The sequence below is a fragment of the Nannospalax galili genome, unplaced genomic scaffold (assembly GCF_000622305.1).
Source record: "Nannospalax galili isolate Female #2095 unplaced genomic scaffold, S.galili_v1.0 scaffold18, whole genome shotgun sequence".
Taxonomy (NCBI): Eukaryota; Metazoa; Chordata; class Mammalia; order Rodentia; family Spalacidae; genus Nannospalax; species Nannospalax galili.
In genome coordinates this window covers 581,966-598,530 of record NW_008346548.1, presented here as the reverse complement: position 1 = coordinate 598,530, position 16,565 = coordinate 581,966, and the positions used below count along the sequence as shown (strand labels likewise).

Genomic DNA, 16,565 nt, shown 5'->3' with positions numbered 1-16,565 from the left:
CCCGTTTCAGTCCTTAATAGGGTCCTTGGATATGTCATGGTATCAGATGCATGATGGCAGCAGGTGATTTTGCAAAGTTAATGATACAGAAATGTCATTATAATGAAACAAAGTTAAATCATCTCAGTTGGCCATGTTGGTCCCAGACAGTTCTGGGTAATGTTTCACATTGCTTACAAGGTCTTGAGATGCCCTATACTGACCTCTAGCTACTGAGAAGTTAGCCTCTTTTGTTCTCTATGCTTGTCCAGTCTGCCGCAGCTTGGTTTGTCTGTTTTTGGTAAGGAGAGGGGAAGAGGGTAACAGGAGGGAAAGAGGTAGGCGTGGGTATCTTTTCCAGAACAAGAGAAGAAAGGCCATTTTAGAAAGCATGTGATGGATAGCTGTCCCAAGAGTATAAGAAAAGCAAGTAGAGGCTGGAGAGATGGCTCAGAGGTTTTAAGAGCACTTGCTGTTCTTTCAGAGGACAGGAATTGGGTTCCCAGTGGAGGCAGTTCACATGGCCTGCAACTCCAGCTCCAGGACTGATTCTGTCTTCTGACCTCCACAGACATCTGCAAACACAGACACAGACAAACACACAGACACACAGACACAGACACGCAGACACACACACTCACAGAGAGAGACAGAGAGACAGAGACAGACAGACAGACAGACAAACAAAAATAAAACAGATCTTTAAAAAAAGAAAAGAAAGTAAATTGCTTTCTAAAGTTGCTTTTTGGTTGCTAGGGTAGATTTCTGTGATTTTGGACTCCACTCTGTATGTGTTCCACCCAAGTCACATCACTTTCTAGAATTCCTGAACTCACTGCCCTTGCTCTGGGTCCCTCTTTTCCTCAGTTCTCTTTTTGTCTTCCACTCCTCTGTCTCTTCTTCCCCACACAAGCCTTTCTTTTGCACCAAGGAACACTGAGCCCACTGAAAGACCTGGGGAAGGACAGTGACCTTGGAGCTCACGGCCTCTACTACCAGTAAGAGCCTCCGATCTTTTCTTCTTTGATTCTTCAACATCTTCACCTCCTTCCATTTATTCTCTTTATCCAAATAATATTATCCATCTACTCCATAGCCCCAAAAAACGATCCCAAATATGATACAGCTCTCATTGGGAATTTGTCACATTGAGCTTTATAAGCGTTGATATGCAGTAACTCATTCATCTTAACAATTCTGAGGTGCTATATAGTTGTCCCATCTATGGCCGAAGACTCACGGTCACTTATTTCCAGCACTTTGAACAGTAATGCATCCTTGCATTAACCATCACCCACTACACTAAAGAGCTTCTCTGACCAAAGTTGGGAGAAGACAAATCTACAGATATAAACATGAATATTTAGAAGGCAGTTTGACAATGAACTTTTAGAAAAACAACATCAATAAGTTCACCCCTAGGGCCTACAATTTCTTTAGCCATCGGTTTTTACTGTGTTTTCAGTATCAGGCATGAATTCCTTCCTGTGGAGCAGGCTTCAAGTCCAATCAAGAGAGCAGCTGGTTATTGCATAGACAGTATTTCCACTATTACACTAGTGGCACATCCTGCTTGGCAGGTTGATATTATAGTATGCAGGGTCCAGAGCTGGATAAGATCATTGATGTCTTTTCTCCCCCAGCAGCCTACATAGCACCTTCCAGCTCTATGAAGGCTAGCCAACAGAGAGAGTTTCCTGGTCAGTTGAAGACTGGTTTCTCTGTGTCCTAAAACAAAAGTGTTTGGTGTCTTCAGCAATAGGGTCTTACTGTCTAGTTATGGTGGGCATTCAAAAGCAATGGCAGTCTATCTGATCAATAATTTGTAAGGAGGTAACCCATTCTTGACACTGAGATTTTCATTTAATAACACGTATCTTCTGGGAGCAGTATGGTTTGCTAATGTGGGGTACTTCTCTTCAAGTGCCTTTTAAAAATATTTTTTAAATTAGCTTATGAACTAGTGGGGTTTCATAGGCTTCTTCAGATATCCTTAGTTTGGGTTAACCAACCCCTTTCTCCTCCTTTCCACAATTTTATGTCCCCATCCCATCTTAAACCTTTAGCTCCCAGTATTCTTCCCCTGTTCTTTCATATCACACATGTCATACTTTTCCCTCTTTTTATATTGTTTTACTTGGATTGCAAGATCATAGGTTCCCAAGTGGCTTCTTCATGTACACTTCATTTTGTTTAAAGCTTCACATGGAATGGCCACTTTTTAAATACCTTCTTCGTGTTTACTTATATCCTTATGCTCCAGCATGTCCCACAACAGCCTCTAATTCTATGAAACTGTTCTACAGTCCTACAATGTGATCAGGTGCCCTGAGCCCTCAGGATACTCTATCACTACGTGCAGGTCCAGCCTGGCTTTTCACACATGGCCCAATGCTGTGCCCTCCACAGCAGCAGCCCTCAACTTCTTTCCATGTGCTGAAATAGGAACTTAGAACCATAACTAAAGAACTGAAATGAAACCCCTTTCCTATGGTGATACCACGACCCCAGTCACCAACTGGATACTTTCTTATGTTACTTGATTAACTATCCAGCTAGGAAGAAAAAGTAAAGAATATGTCTACAACACTAGAATGAATACCATTAAAATATGTTTTACAATGGAGAATATGAATGTATAATTCTGTAAATATACCAAAAAACATTACTCTGTACACTTTAAGTATCTTGTGTGCTATGTGAATTCTTTTTTAATAGAGCTATTAAAAAACAATGAGATAAAAACTTAATATTTTTAGCTCTAATATCTAACTCTGTTGCATAATTTCATGACATTTAGTTTGGGTTTTGGGGACTCTACCATTTATGGAAATCATGGGCTGCAGCTGTCGCCCCTGTTGGCCTGGAAGCTACTATGTAGACCAGGCTGGCCCTATCAACCCAAACGCTTATATTACATCTAGGTCCCTATATCACCTGTGAGTCTTCCTGCCTGTTTTAGCACTTGTGCCAAGTGCAGTAAGTTAAATTCAGTAGGCTCTGGCAGGGGGTAGCCAGTGTTCCTCAAAATTGGGCATAATAAGCATCTTCAGAGTAGACATGAGAGGAAAGAAGGAGGTTAGCCTCCAAAGTGAAGCAGGAGAGAAAGACAGGGAACATCAAGAGGGCAGGAAAAGGGAAAGGATTCTTTCATTCTAGAGTTGAGTTCAAGTTTCTCACCAGCTGAGAATCAAGAATTTTGGTGCAACTTTGCCATGAAGATTGCCTACTTAGTGATAATAATATTCCTTTTGTTTGTTTGATTTTTGGTTTTTTGAGACAGGGTCTCCCTGTAGCCCCAGCTGGCCTAGAACTCACTATGCAGACAAGACTGGCCTGAATCTCACAGAGATCTTCCTGCCTCTGCCTCTTAAGAGATAGGATTAAAGGTGCATGCCATCACGTTTGGCACTAATAGTCTCTTCTTTTTTTTTTTATAGAGCTATTTAAACTAAGAAAGTAATAATAAACTATGCTTAAAGCTAAAGCATGTAAGACCTTTAGATTTAACCTCACTCCTTCCCCACCTATAACCCTTCTTGAAAATCTGTAAACAAGATAAAAAAAATTGTTTATAGTCAAAACATATGTCTTAACTCCTTTGTGACCTGGTATTTTAAGAATTCCTTTTACCTTGTGACAACTTGTATTGATTACTCTTCTTTTTACTATGACAAAATGCCTGACAAAAACAATTAAAGGAAAGGTTTATGTTGGCTCAGAGTTTGATGATACCTTCAAAGTCCATCATGGAGAGAAGGTATGGCTGCAGGAGCATGAGGTCGCTAGTGACAGTAACATGCACAATCAGGAAGTAAAGAGAGATGAAGGCTGGTCCTCAGCTGATTCCCTCTTGTTTCCCCTTTTTATTCAGTCCAATACCTCAACTCATGGAGTTGTGCAGATCATATTCAAGGTAGGTCTTTCCTCTTCAGTGAAACTTGGAAATGCCCTCACAGACATGCTGAGAGGTATGTCTTCTAGGTGATTATTAATCCATTGAAGTGACAATGAATATTTTTAATATAAAATGCATTTTGATCATATTCACCCCTACTCCTCCCCCTAACTCATCCCACATCTACCCCCACCTCCTACCCATCCCAATTTTGTGTCTTTTTAAAAAAAAAAAAATAAACCACCGAGTCCAATTTGTGCTGCTCATATATTCATGGGTGTGGGGCTATCACTGGAACATGGTTGACCTACCAGAGGCCACACCCTTAAAGAAAACTGACTCTCTTTCCTCCAGAAGCCATCAACTGTCCATAGCCTCCCAATCAAGGGTGGGGCTTATGATCCTTCTCCCTCCATGCTACAATGTTGACTGGATTGATTTTGTTGTTCTTGTTTTTGTTTTGTGTTTTTTGAGATAAGGTCTAACTATGTAGCCCTGGATAGCCTGGAACTTCCTACATAGACCAGGCTGACCTTGGGCCTGACTTGATCTTGTGCAGGCAATAAGTTCATGAGTGTAGCAATCCTGTCATGTTCAGAAGATACTGTTTTGCTCCAGTCTACTCTTACCTCTGTCTCTTACAATCTTTCTGCTCCCTCTTCAACAATGGTTCTTGAGCCTTGGGGGAGGCGGGCAGCAGGTGGGGGGGGCAGCAGAGGGGGGAGCTGTGATACAGATGTCCCATTTGTGGCTGAGCACTCCACTGACATTCTCTGCACGTGAAGAGTGAGTTTATGTGTTAACCACCATCTAATGCACAAAGACACTTCTCTGATGAGGTCTAAGACCTGCACCAATCTATGGGTGTAGAGATATGAATTGAGAGGGCAATTTGAGTCTATGTCTATTTAGTAGAAAACTAATAGTAATAAGTTTCCCTCTAAGGCCTGTGAGTTCACCAGCCATCGGTTTTGTACCAGATTTATAGTAACAGGCATGTGTTTCTTCATGAGGAGCAGGTCTTAAATCCAATCAGAAAGCAGCTGGTTACCCCCATAACATTCATGCTATTATTGCATCCATGGGCAGTCATTATTGTAGTTCAAGATTTCACAGCTGGGTAAGACTACTGATTACTTTTGTCCCCCAGAAGCCTACATAGCATACTCTGGTACTACAAAAGCTATCAGGGAGAAAGTTTCCTGGTCAGTACCACCTTCATTTCTCTATGTACTGTGACCAAAGTATGTAGTGTCTTCAGCAATAGGGGCTTACTATCAAGTTCTGCTGAGCAAGCACAAGCAATAGCAATAGCTTGTATTATTTTGAGGATCTCCAGAATACTCCTGACCAACAACTCAAGGGGAAGTATACCATACTTGGCACTGGGCTTTTCATTTGACAACCTATGACTTCTGGAAAGAGTATTATGCGCTGTGTAGAGTGACTACAATTAAACTCTTTTTTTTACAAATGTCTAAATATATATGTGAAGCTTATAAAATAGTAAGTTTCCATACGGCTTTTTCAAGCATCCTTAGTGCTACCTATTCTTCCTCCCACTCCTCCCTCTTCCCTACTCTCCCATCCTTTCTCTCTGCCCATTACTCCCCTTTCCCTCTTCATGTCACCTGTTTTGCCAGTTGTGATATTGCATGCTGGTAGGACATGCTGAAGAGGTAGGGGCAGAGGATCATGAGCTAGAGGCCAGCCTGGACAAAAAAGAGGAGGGGGAGTTGCTTTAAAATTTTTATACAATGTAACTTCAGAAGTCACCAAAATCATGTACAGGGGCTAGAAAGATAGCTCCACGGTTAAGAATACTTGATGTTCTTCCAGAGGACTCAGGTTTGGTTCCCAGCATCCACGTGGCTGTTAACAACCTTCTGTAGCTCCAGTTCCAGAGGATCCAACTCCCTCTTCTGGCTTCTTCAGGCACTGCACACATGTGGTGCCCTTACATATATGCAGGCAAAACAATACTCATCCATATAAAATAAAAATAAATAAATGAATAAAAAATCATGTACGGGGGGCTGGAGAGATGGCTTAGCAGTTAAGAGCACTGGCTGCTCCTGCAGAAGACCTGGGTTTAGTTCCCAGTACCTACATGGTGGTTAACAATCATCTGTAACTCCACTTCCAGGGGATCCAATGCCCACTTCTGACCTCCATGGGCATTGCAGGACACAGGTGCACTTACACACATGCAGACAAAACACTCCTACACATAAAATGAAATTAACAAATAAAATATTTTTTAAAAATTATGTACAGGGCAATTGCTAAGACATTTAAAAATGACTCTTGAGAAGCCCACATCCATTATCTTGGGTGTACACTGCCCTTTTCCCAAGTGTCTCTCCCTTTTCCCTAATGCCTAAGCATTAATAAATTCCAACTCTGCTTCATATTGATTCATCCTGAAATTCTTTTCTGCAGTAGAGTCCAGAACCCAGGGTCCACCTGAGTGGAGGTCTCTGAAGGAACTCAGACTGGTGTAAGCTATAGGGTAGAGTTGAATCACCCGGGACCACTTACAAAAGGAAGGGCAATACACAGACTTCTAGTGAGAGGCTGGGACTGCCCCTCCGTATTCTCCTAGTTCTTGGCTTTCTTTCCTACCCTCATGAGAGTGTGCCTATATGTTAGACACACACACACACACACACACACACACTCACACAGATAGGAGTCAATGGATGAGGTTAAGAGCTTGTGCCCTGAAGAAGGGAGTGTGAGACCAAAATTCAGCAAGTACTTCATTTGCCTGAGTTGGCCACGAGAGTGATACAGGGGAAAGCAGAGTCCCTTCTGGGGTTCTTAGTCTCATTCATAAAAGAATATAAGAATGGACTCAAATGGAAGCTTTAGGACAATTTTATTAGAATTTAAGGAAAAATCCTCAGGGCAGGCAAGCCATAAATCTCAGCAGCGGCCTTGAGGAGTGGAATGGAGGGGACAAGAAAAAGAAGCCTGCAGGCTTAGAGCCAGTATGGAGGTCAGATGTGGCAGAGAGGGGAAGGGAGCTTTAGAGAAAAAGAAAAGAAATTCAAGATGTTGGGGCAGCCCAAAGCATTAGGGAAAGCATGCTTAGAAAAGAGATAGAAGGAAAATAAGGAGAGGTTATGCTTTTCGGAAAGACATGGAGAGCCAGGTGAAGCGAACCTGCCCAGAGACACTGCACTAGGGATAGAGATTCCAGGCTGGAAAAGCTTACCATCTCATTAACTCACTAGGCATTCCACCCATCTCTTTAGCATGACTTAAGGTGAACCTGCCTTCCTGGAGGTGGTCCTGTGACCAGGTGATCGGGAGAAACTGGAAAGTTCATATTCCATCCAGGTCAGAGATTGTTACTCTCTTGACTAGTTTTCTCTTAATGGTTTTGTTTGTTTTGTTTTTGCTACTGTGACAAGAGGGTATCTTGCATATCTTTTTGGCAATTTGCTTGCAAGGAAGACTCACTGTTCTCTAATTTGCAGAAGGGCACCATTTTGCTGGCCACAGCCATACTTAACACACAATTCCCCTTTTTTTCACGTAAAACCTAACCAATAAGAATAAACTTGGAATTGGCTTTTTTCTCCTATAGAAAAGTTCCCAGAATGCATAGCATTCACCTGAAACCTGAAGGGAAGAGCTGTGTCCCCAACTTCAATGGAGCAAGAACTTACATATCATTGTGGACCCGTCCTCACCAAACCTTAAAATAGAGCTTCCTACTCCCATTCTAGGAACGAAAACAGGCCTCAGAAAAGCTGTCTCCATCCTCCTTCCCAGCAGTGTACAGTACACAGCATTAAAATCTGTTCATGTGATGCCAGCTAGCCAGTCAATTCATTAGAAATACAGTCATTCACACAGACCTTTGGTCTTCACACAATGCCAGTCATCAGCCTGACAAACTTGACCAAATGGATTCAGTACTTTTTTGGTCATGAAGCCCTGGTCCATTATAGCAGGGCAGTAAGAGATAGGAAAGAAAAGGAAATTAAAAAAAGGGATTCTTAGAGCAAGTAATAAATACTATTGTCATTAGATTCTTAGGCATAGCTCTGGATGCTTGGATTAAAGCCGCCTTTTCCTTTTTAAAAAAATCAGAGTGGGAAGTCCTCTGATCGCAAGCCCCCACCCCACAGCTCTGGTGCCTTCCCAGCAGGTCAGTCTCTCCCACCACATTCTGGGTCAGAGCTAACTCAAGGAGGCCGCTGAGAACATGTTAGAAGAGGAGGACACGACCAAGCCGTGAAAATTAGAGTCCTCTGAGAGGAGCCTGGGAATAATGCAACCAAATTCATTCACCGGAGAGTTCTTTAAGAGGCTCTCAAATGGCACCCATCATACAAGCCAGCCTCCGCGGCTTTGCTGAGAGTACAATAGGCACCAGATGAGTCACAGGCACCTTGGATTTTTAGTTTGCATCTAAATAAGCACTTTATATTTGCAAAGGGCTTTCCAGTCATTTGCAAAAAGCTTTCTCCTTCAACAACTCCACCAGGGGAGTCCACAGAACTAAAGATTTATTGAGCCCCTGTCTGACCAAATAAAAGGTGGTGAAAAGCAGCCCTCACAGAGCTTGGGGCTCATTAAACCCAGGCAGGGAGTTAGAGTCAGGCCCTCCCACCTAGGCCAGCCTCTTTTCTCCCCCACTCACTGTGAAGCACCCCCACCATCATCTTCCACTTGAAGGCAGGGTGGACAGCCATGATATTAAGACCTTCAATGAACAATACACCACATAGACATCACTGATGGAACTGGAAGACAGAAGGTGTATCATAGTTAACACATTTGAGCTGAAGTGCTCTCTGTATGCAGAAGGTCCTGCAGCCCCTCAGCACAGGTCCTGAACTAGAAAGTAGGTCTTCTAACTGCCCCATAACTCTTCTAACTGTGCTCTCTAAATTGCAAAACCCAGCCCATTTACTGATGAAAGAAAAGAGGGAGCGCCCAGGAGGGGGCCTTTGATCATGCCAGCATCCCATATCTACAAGTATAATTTCCTTGGGAACACATTTCCTATGTCCTCAATGCCCTGCTATAGCTGTACAAATCCTAACTTGCATAGGCCTAGAGGCAACAACAACAATAAAAATAACTACCATTTAGTTAGCATGTACTATGGGCCATACACAATAATCTAGCATAGTAGGTACATTGTCCCACCTCTCTCTGTCTGTCTCTCCATCTGTCTGTCTGTCTGTCTTTCTCTCTCCCTCTCTCTCTCACAGACACACACACACACACACACACACACACACACACACACACACACACACAGATAAGCTAGCCAGAACTGTAGAGCAAGTAGATAGCTGATGAGTGAAAGTAAAGATTTAGTTCCATCTTCTTTTTCTCAGGGCCAAGCATGCCCTCTGTCTCAGAGCTACACCACCAGTCAGTCCTTAGCTCTTTGAGACAGAGTTATATTACCTAGCTCAAGCTGCCTTCAAGTTTGGTATCCTCCTGCCTCCATCTTCACCTTCTGAACGCCGATGTCATAGCCATGTGCCACCAAGCCACCTGGGACAGTCGGTTTCCACTGACGCAAAATGCGGTACTCAGAGCTTCTGAGCTGTGAGCCTCACTCTGGGCCCAGTCACTACCAAGCTAATATCTAAATATTAGCTAAGTACCTAAGCCTGATAGCAAAGTGACCTTCGGTTGCCCTTGCAGGGCTGCGTCTGATTCCCTTACCTGTTTAGTGGAGACAACAGCACTTCTGACAGTTCTGGCTTACAGAAAGTGCTATATACTTATTTGTTTGATAAATAAATAAATTTAACATTCCCTGAAAATCAGGAGTAAGAGAAAGACAATCATAAAGCCTAAAACCACACAGACTTGAACAATCATGAATGTCTAGACTAACACCACGCTGATGACATTAACAGTACCAAGAATCGTCTTTTGAATGTTAAATGCATGCTAGGCATTGTATTAAAAACTTCAGAGATACTCTCATTTAGTAGTTGTGAACAGTCCTGTTGGGCGGGTATTATTAACCCTACTGTATGCGTGAGGAAACTGAGTCAGAAAAGTCAAACCATTGGCTCACAGTCACATTGTCAAGTAGCAGAGCTAGGCTTGTAGGCCCCAGTCGGTCTTAGGCCTTTTGGCCTTATTCCAGGACACAGGGGCAGCCAGCATCCGGGTCAGTTGAGTATGCCACACCAAACCCTGAGATCGAGACGCTGAAACCCAAAGGAAGCCTAGCCCAGGGAGACAGGCACACGGAATACCCCAGAAGGAGGTGGCCCTGGCCTAGCGTCCCTCTCCATCCAAGCCCGGCTGGCCTTCCCAACCTACAGTCCTCAGCAACAGAGTCTAAACAGTCTCCGGGGGTGCGAATGCGGGGTCTCTGCAGGGCTCCAGGAACTAGGAGAGACCGTTTTCCATTTCTGCCTCCCGACAAAGCCTGGAGAGCCCCCAGGTGAGCCATGAACTTCTCACCCCGGCTGAGCAGGCAGAGTTATTGCTGCATTTTGGTGCCCTCCGATGGCGGATTCTGGAACAGTCTCGAGGCCTCAGTCACCTATGGCACGCTGGGGGGCCTCATTTAATCCTACGATTTAATCGTGTTAAAAGGAGAAAAAATGTAATATGACAGTAAAAGATTGTAGTCTTGTCTCTCACTTCTCACCCAAGTGAACAAGAAGCTTTGACAGAAATGTTCCCTAATGCAGACTTTCTTAGACTTGTCTAATCATAAGATACATTTGCATGTTAAAAGTACACATTTCTGGGTTCTACTTCAGAAGTACCTCAGAGAAACCTCTAGGGGAAAAGCCTGAGAATCTGCATTTTAACAGCATTCTTCCCATTCCACCCCCACCCTCACGCACAGCCCAGGCAATTAGCAGAATCTAGCTGCTTAGGGAAATTTAGTTTGGGCACAGACACGGCTAAGTACAAACCAGCTGGCTACTCTGATGTTCATAAGAAAACCCCTGTTTCTCTCCAGGGGTAAGAGCGCTCTGTGTGTCCTTGAGAGGGAATGGAACCTTCAGGAGAGACATTGGCCTTTGCTGGACAGGAGCAAGTTTCCTCCACTGCCCAAATTTCGATTCATCCTTGACCTCTCTGTTGTCCGGATTTCTCCTCTATAAAACAGAACTATATTCCCTATACTCCCTTGCCCATTGAAATAATGGAGCCTCCAAACAGCTGATGAGCATGAAAACAGTATTTAAGAAAGCATGCAAGTCCCTTTGGTGGGCTAGAGCCAACCAGTGACTGCTAGAGAGAGCTGATTCACAACATCCTAGGAATTTTCTGAGTTTGTTATCAAACCTTTGGTGATGGATTGACACGGGCAATGATGGAAATGTTTATACCATAGAAATGGACAAATGCTACAAATTAGGGCTTTTTCATGTAGAGAGTTAACAGTTGTTAACCATTTACCAGCATACCATTGACTATATAGCATGATGGGGCTCTTTTACATCTATGTGTGTGGGGGGGTGCCTACTGCAAATCTGAACCAGAGGAAGTGGTCATCTTTCCTCCCCTGACCTTCAATAGCTGTTTGTCCATGACAGCAGCATGACTTGTCTCAGCCTCTCATCCAATGTGCCTCAGGTTACCACTAACAGCAAAGTCCCAGAGGCCACATTTGACTTGAAGCCCCAGCAGAAAAAAGTCCTAAGATGGATAGGCATGAACGATCACCAGGTGTGACTTGCTCTGTTCCTGCACAACCCAGGTGGGGATCAATGAAGGGCTTGTAATGTATGATAAGAAGGGAACTGGATTGGCATAGCCTCCCTTGGTATTGGTAGGGCACTTTATTAGTCAAGAATCCTATTTCTCCCTCTTCAGAAGGAAGCCACCTTTATCACCTTGGCTGTTGGTTACCAAAGCCAAATCCTGCAAAGTTGGCCTTTACTTCAAAGCTCATGACTACCTTTCAACTGCTCTTTCAGCAGCACAAATGTGAACTCTCTAAAACTAGCTGTAAAGAGGCAGGAGGAGCTGGGCATACCCAGGAGATACAGGGAACATGGCTCCACCTCTTTTCACCCAGCGGACCACCTGCCCTTCCTCAGCGTGAGCTTTGAAGTACACAAAACAGACTAAGGAGGCTCTGCCCTGAATCTGGCCTCCAAATTCCCTGGAAACTGAAAAGACAAACTTATTGAGCTACATTTAAACCTATATCTTATATCCCTTGAGCCTGGCTAGGATTAGAATTATCCTCTTATGAGGAAGGAGAACTTCATGACCCATTAAACAGACAACAGCTTCTTATTTGCTTTGTGCACAGGGAATATTGCAATATGAGATGATTGAAGCCATAGTGACTTAAATCACATGGTAGCCATCCCTCTCCAGCTATAAGGAAAGCTCAGTGATGAGTTAGGACACCTAGACTCAGGAAGGCCACACCATTTGTTGGCATAGGAGCACTGTGGGTTCAGAGTCTGTAAACTAGAGAGGTTGAGGGAAGTTCCTGGAGAGCTCAGCTGGGATGACAGAAAGGCAAGATTGAGCTTCCAGGGAAGAGGAGGGATAATGAACGAAGTTGAAGAGTACCCATCACCAGGCCACTTTGGTTGGAGCCATGAGTACATGCGAAGACCAATGGGAGACCAGGTTGACTGACTGAGATCAATTTTGACTTGCATAAAAGAGGAGCCATTGACAATGCATTCACTTTCTGCTGTTATGAAACAAATAATCACAAACTTAGATATATAAACTATACCCAGTTTAATCTTACAGTTTCTGTAAGTCAGAACACTGTGTACAGTAGAGTCAAGGTCTTTGCTCAGGGCCTTAAAAAATTGAAACTTGGGTGTGAGCGGGGCTAAAGTGTTCTTTTCTGGAGCCTAGAATCCCTTTCCTGACAGAGTCAGGTTGTTGGTAGGATTCAGTATAGGAATGTGGTCCTTACTTTCTTGAATGGTATCAGCCAGAGCTTTTATAGGCCTTTTGCCATCTTCTGCCAAACAACCAAACATGGAAATTTGATCTTTGAGGTAGGATAATTCTCATGCTTTGAAACTCACTGAATTCAGAAACAACTTAGTCCCTTTTAAGAGCTCATCTGATTAAGTCAGGCCCACCTAAGACAATCTTTCTTTTGATTAACATGATTAGTAACCTAATCATAAGAGTGATACTGTATCAGATCCACAGGTTTATCCCATACTCAGTGGGAGGGGATTATTCAGGGCAGAAGTCCTGGAGGCCTTCTTAGAATTCTTCCCAACTCCATAGTTTTCAGCTTATGGAGCTAGAGAAGACATGATGAAATTGATGTAGGTGACCTGGCACCAGAATACCAGCTAGAAGACTGTCAGCATCATTGATAGTAGACCATAGGAAGGCTTAGGTTGATAGATGAGGACAGGATCGTAATGGGTAGATTTAAAGAATGTGCTGTCCTTCTGCCTAGAATGGCTCTCTCTGATACCACACACCTCCTGGCCCACTCCCATTGAATCCCTTTACTTACCCTTCAGTTATTCTCCAGCATGTCACCCAACTAATTCTTCCATGATGCTATTCATTTTATGTTAACATATTTTTCTTTTTTATTGTTTCTTCTCTCTATTGAACTCAATGAAGACAGGGTCAGTGTCTCTTTTACAGTTCTCTTTCTATACAGAATGGAATAAGATCTGGCATACATCAGAGACTCGGTAAACACTGAATGAAGAGTTAAATAAATGAGTGAGCAAATGATGTAAAAGGTCCAAAGAAAGTCAGAAGACCCACATATTACGTCTAGACTTCTGGAAAAAGGTGGAAAGTGGAACTAGATTAAGAGCTATGGGGAGCTAGAATCTGTTTCAGACATCCTGTGTCTGAGATACCTGTGGAACAGTTGTCTAGGGAAGCTCAATAAAGCAGTGGAAATGTGTGTGAAGAGTGACCAAAGAAAATACACTGTCCACTGAAACTAAGAGACTAGACTTTGACCGTGTGTGATGGTTAATCTTGGTTGTCAGTTTAACTGAATTGAGAGCTACCTGAGAGATTAGCAATTCACGTCTCTGGGTATATCTGTAAATACATTTCTAAGAGGATTGGGTCTTGAGGGTTCTGACAGTGATAGTTTAATCCACTGATGGATTCAAAATGTGACTAGATTATTGGGAGGTGGTGGAATTGTGGAAGGTAGAGCCTCGATAGAGGAAGTAGGTCACTAGGAGAATGCCTTTGAAGGATATGTGTTGGCTCTGGTTCCCTCTTGTTGCTCTTCCCTGCCTGCCTGAGGTGAGCAGCCTCTTCTTCTCCACACTTACTACCATGGTGCTCACCTCACTGAACCCCCCACAGCAATGGAACCAGCCAAACACTGAAACTGCTGACACTGTGAGCCAAAATAATCCTTCCTCCCTTTCAGTTGTGTTCTCTCAAGTGTTTGTCAAAGCCATGGAAAAGGTTGACTAACACACCACATAAAAGCATGAAAACCCAGGTTTAAAGTAAACCTCCATTGGATATTAGTTCTGTTTTCCAAACCTGATAAGCTGGAATGCTTATCACTCAAAGCAGAATTTATATAGCATACAAGCTGGGAGTAAACATTTTCCTTAGGCACAGGAAAACTGTGGGAGAATGTGAAGGTACACAGACCCATACCCAAAGTCTTCAGAAAGAAGGTAGTGTGAGGGATGTGCTAGGAGGTCAAGTGGAAGCTGGTCCAGGACCCAGTGCTGCTCTGTTGACATCTTTATCCCTCCCTCCCCTTCTCTGCTGACCTTCCTAATGAGTTCTTCATCTCCCTTATCTCTGCTTCGCTACTATTTTCACTCAACTAACACTTCTCTTTTTAAAAAAATATCTTTTATTTATGCTCAATTTCATACATGTATGCAATGTACCTTGATCATATCCTCCCCAGCACATCCTCCTCGTACTCTGTGGTCTTCTTCCCCACTCCCTTTTTTATTGTAACCCAAGGAATCCAATTAGTGTTGCCTGCTGAAATGTTGATTGATTTGTTGGCTTGACCTCGTGCAGGTAACCACAGCTTCAGGGTGTTCATGAGTGCAACAGCCGTGCATGTCAACGTTCCACAGCACTCCTCCCCACCCTCCAGCTCTTTTATTCTTTCCTCTCCCTCTTCTATAGCCAAACACCACTTTTCTTGTTAATGCTCTTCAACTAAGTCATTTTTGTCCTGCCATATGTTTCAGTGTGGGTCACCTCTAGTAACCTCTCTGAGCTTGTGTCCCTGACATGCCTCACACCTGTCCTTGCTCCTTTACAGGTACACAGCTGTGGTCATGCCCGTTCACTATCAGCATGGCACTGGGCAGAGCTCCTGTCGACGTGTGGCGCTCATGATTACAGCTGTGTGGGTGCTGGCTTTCGCTGTGTCCTGCCCTCTCCTCTTTGGTTTCAACACTACAGGTAAAACTGGTGGTTTCACTTCCAGCACTCATAAGATTCACAGCACATCTGAGTGGTGCCCACCCCAGCATTTCCCATTCAAGAGTAATCAAGTGGGGATGCTGTAGACTGTAAAGCTTTGGCCTTTGTTGGATATAAATAAAATATAGAACAAAAGCTCAGCAATTATTGTCACAAAAGTAAAGTTTTGACCCAGTTCATGAAAAGTCTGACTCATCCCTATTTCAAAATAAATGTCTTTGTGCTTATTGGAAGAAATGTAATAGTTAAAACACCAATTTATATTAATAATTCAAGTGAGGTTTGTTAATGAAAAGATGATTATTCATAACCAACTTAAAATGCAAAATAACATATCATAAAAGTCTTGAGTAGGTTCTGTATCTTCAACTTTTTCTTCAATAAGAATAATTTCTGACCCTTGAGAACTAGTTTAGAATCCTAAGTCCTGAAATATGTATTCTTAATTTTTACCACACAAAAATTATGGCTATGATAGTAAGTACATTGTACATCTCCTGGATGGATGAACAGCTAGATGGATGGATAATGTCTACATCTGAAATGCTTTGATTTTTTAAAATTTTTGTTTCTTTTTATTTTTAACTATGTGTATATATGTGTATCTGTGTATGGGTATGTGCATGTGAGTCCAGATGCCCACAGAAGCCAGGGACATTGGATCTTCTAGGAGCTGGAGTTATAGACAGTTGTGAGCCACCCTTATAGCTATGGGAATTAAACTCAGGTCCTCTGGAAAAGCAACATGTGATCTCTCTCGAGCCAGCTTTGATTTAAGATTTATTTTTATTCATGCATGTGTGTTTATTTGTGTGAGTAGATGCCACAAGTGTGCTGGTGCCCTCAGAGGTGGAGTTATAGGCAATTGTGAGCTGTCTAACTTGGATGCTGGGAACCAAACTCAGTTCCTCTGGAAGAGCAGCAACTGCTCTCAACCACTGAGCCATCTCTCCAGCCCCTGAGATATTTGAATTTTAAGTATATAACACCAATCCAAACTTACACTTTTTATGAATCAGTGATTTCTGAATCTGTCTATCTTTGGGCCCCAGGAAATTCATGGGTTAAGTGAACACTGTTGAAAATGTACACTGAGAGTGCTTACTAAGAGAAGGCTGAATGACTAGGGTTCCAGTGTTCATACACATTTCTTTTTTTATCCATTTGGATTAGTTCATGCAATTCCTATTGTACTCTAAATCTGCAAATTTCTGGTCTACATGTACTAGTCACATAGTCACATACTTATGTATATGCAGATATTTTGTAATACACACACACACACACATATATA

The 16,565-nt window shown here is 42.9% G+C and overlaps 1 protein-coding gene across 3 annotated transcripts in view; it reads left to right on the top strand.

Annotated features, from left to right (window-relative positions):
* The window catches only part of Drd3 (dopamine receptor D3), a 53,361-nt gene that overhangs the window by 23,861 nt on the left and 12,935 nt on the right, over nt 1-16,565 (top strand). For all 3 annotated transcript variants that reach the window (XM_008842862.1, XM_017800554.1, XM_008842863.1), the window contains exon 3: nt 15,108-15,250. In XM_008842862.1, the coding sequence (XP_008841084.1) occupies nt 15,108-15,250 (143 nt within the window). The remainder of the gene's footprint in view (nt 1-15,107; nt 15,251-16,565) is intronic.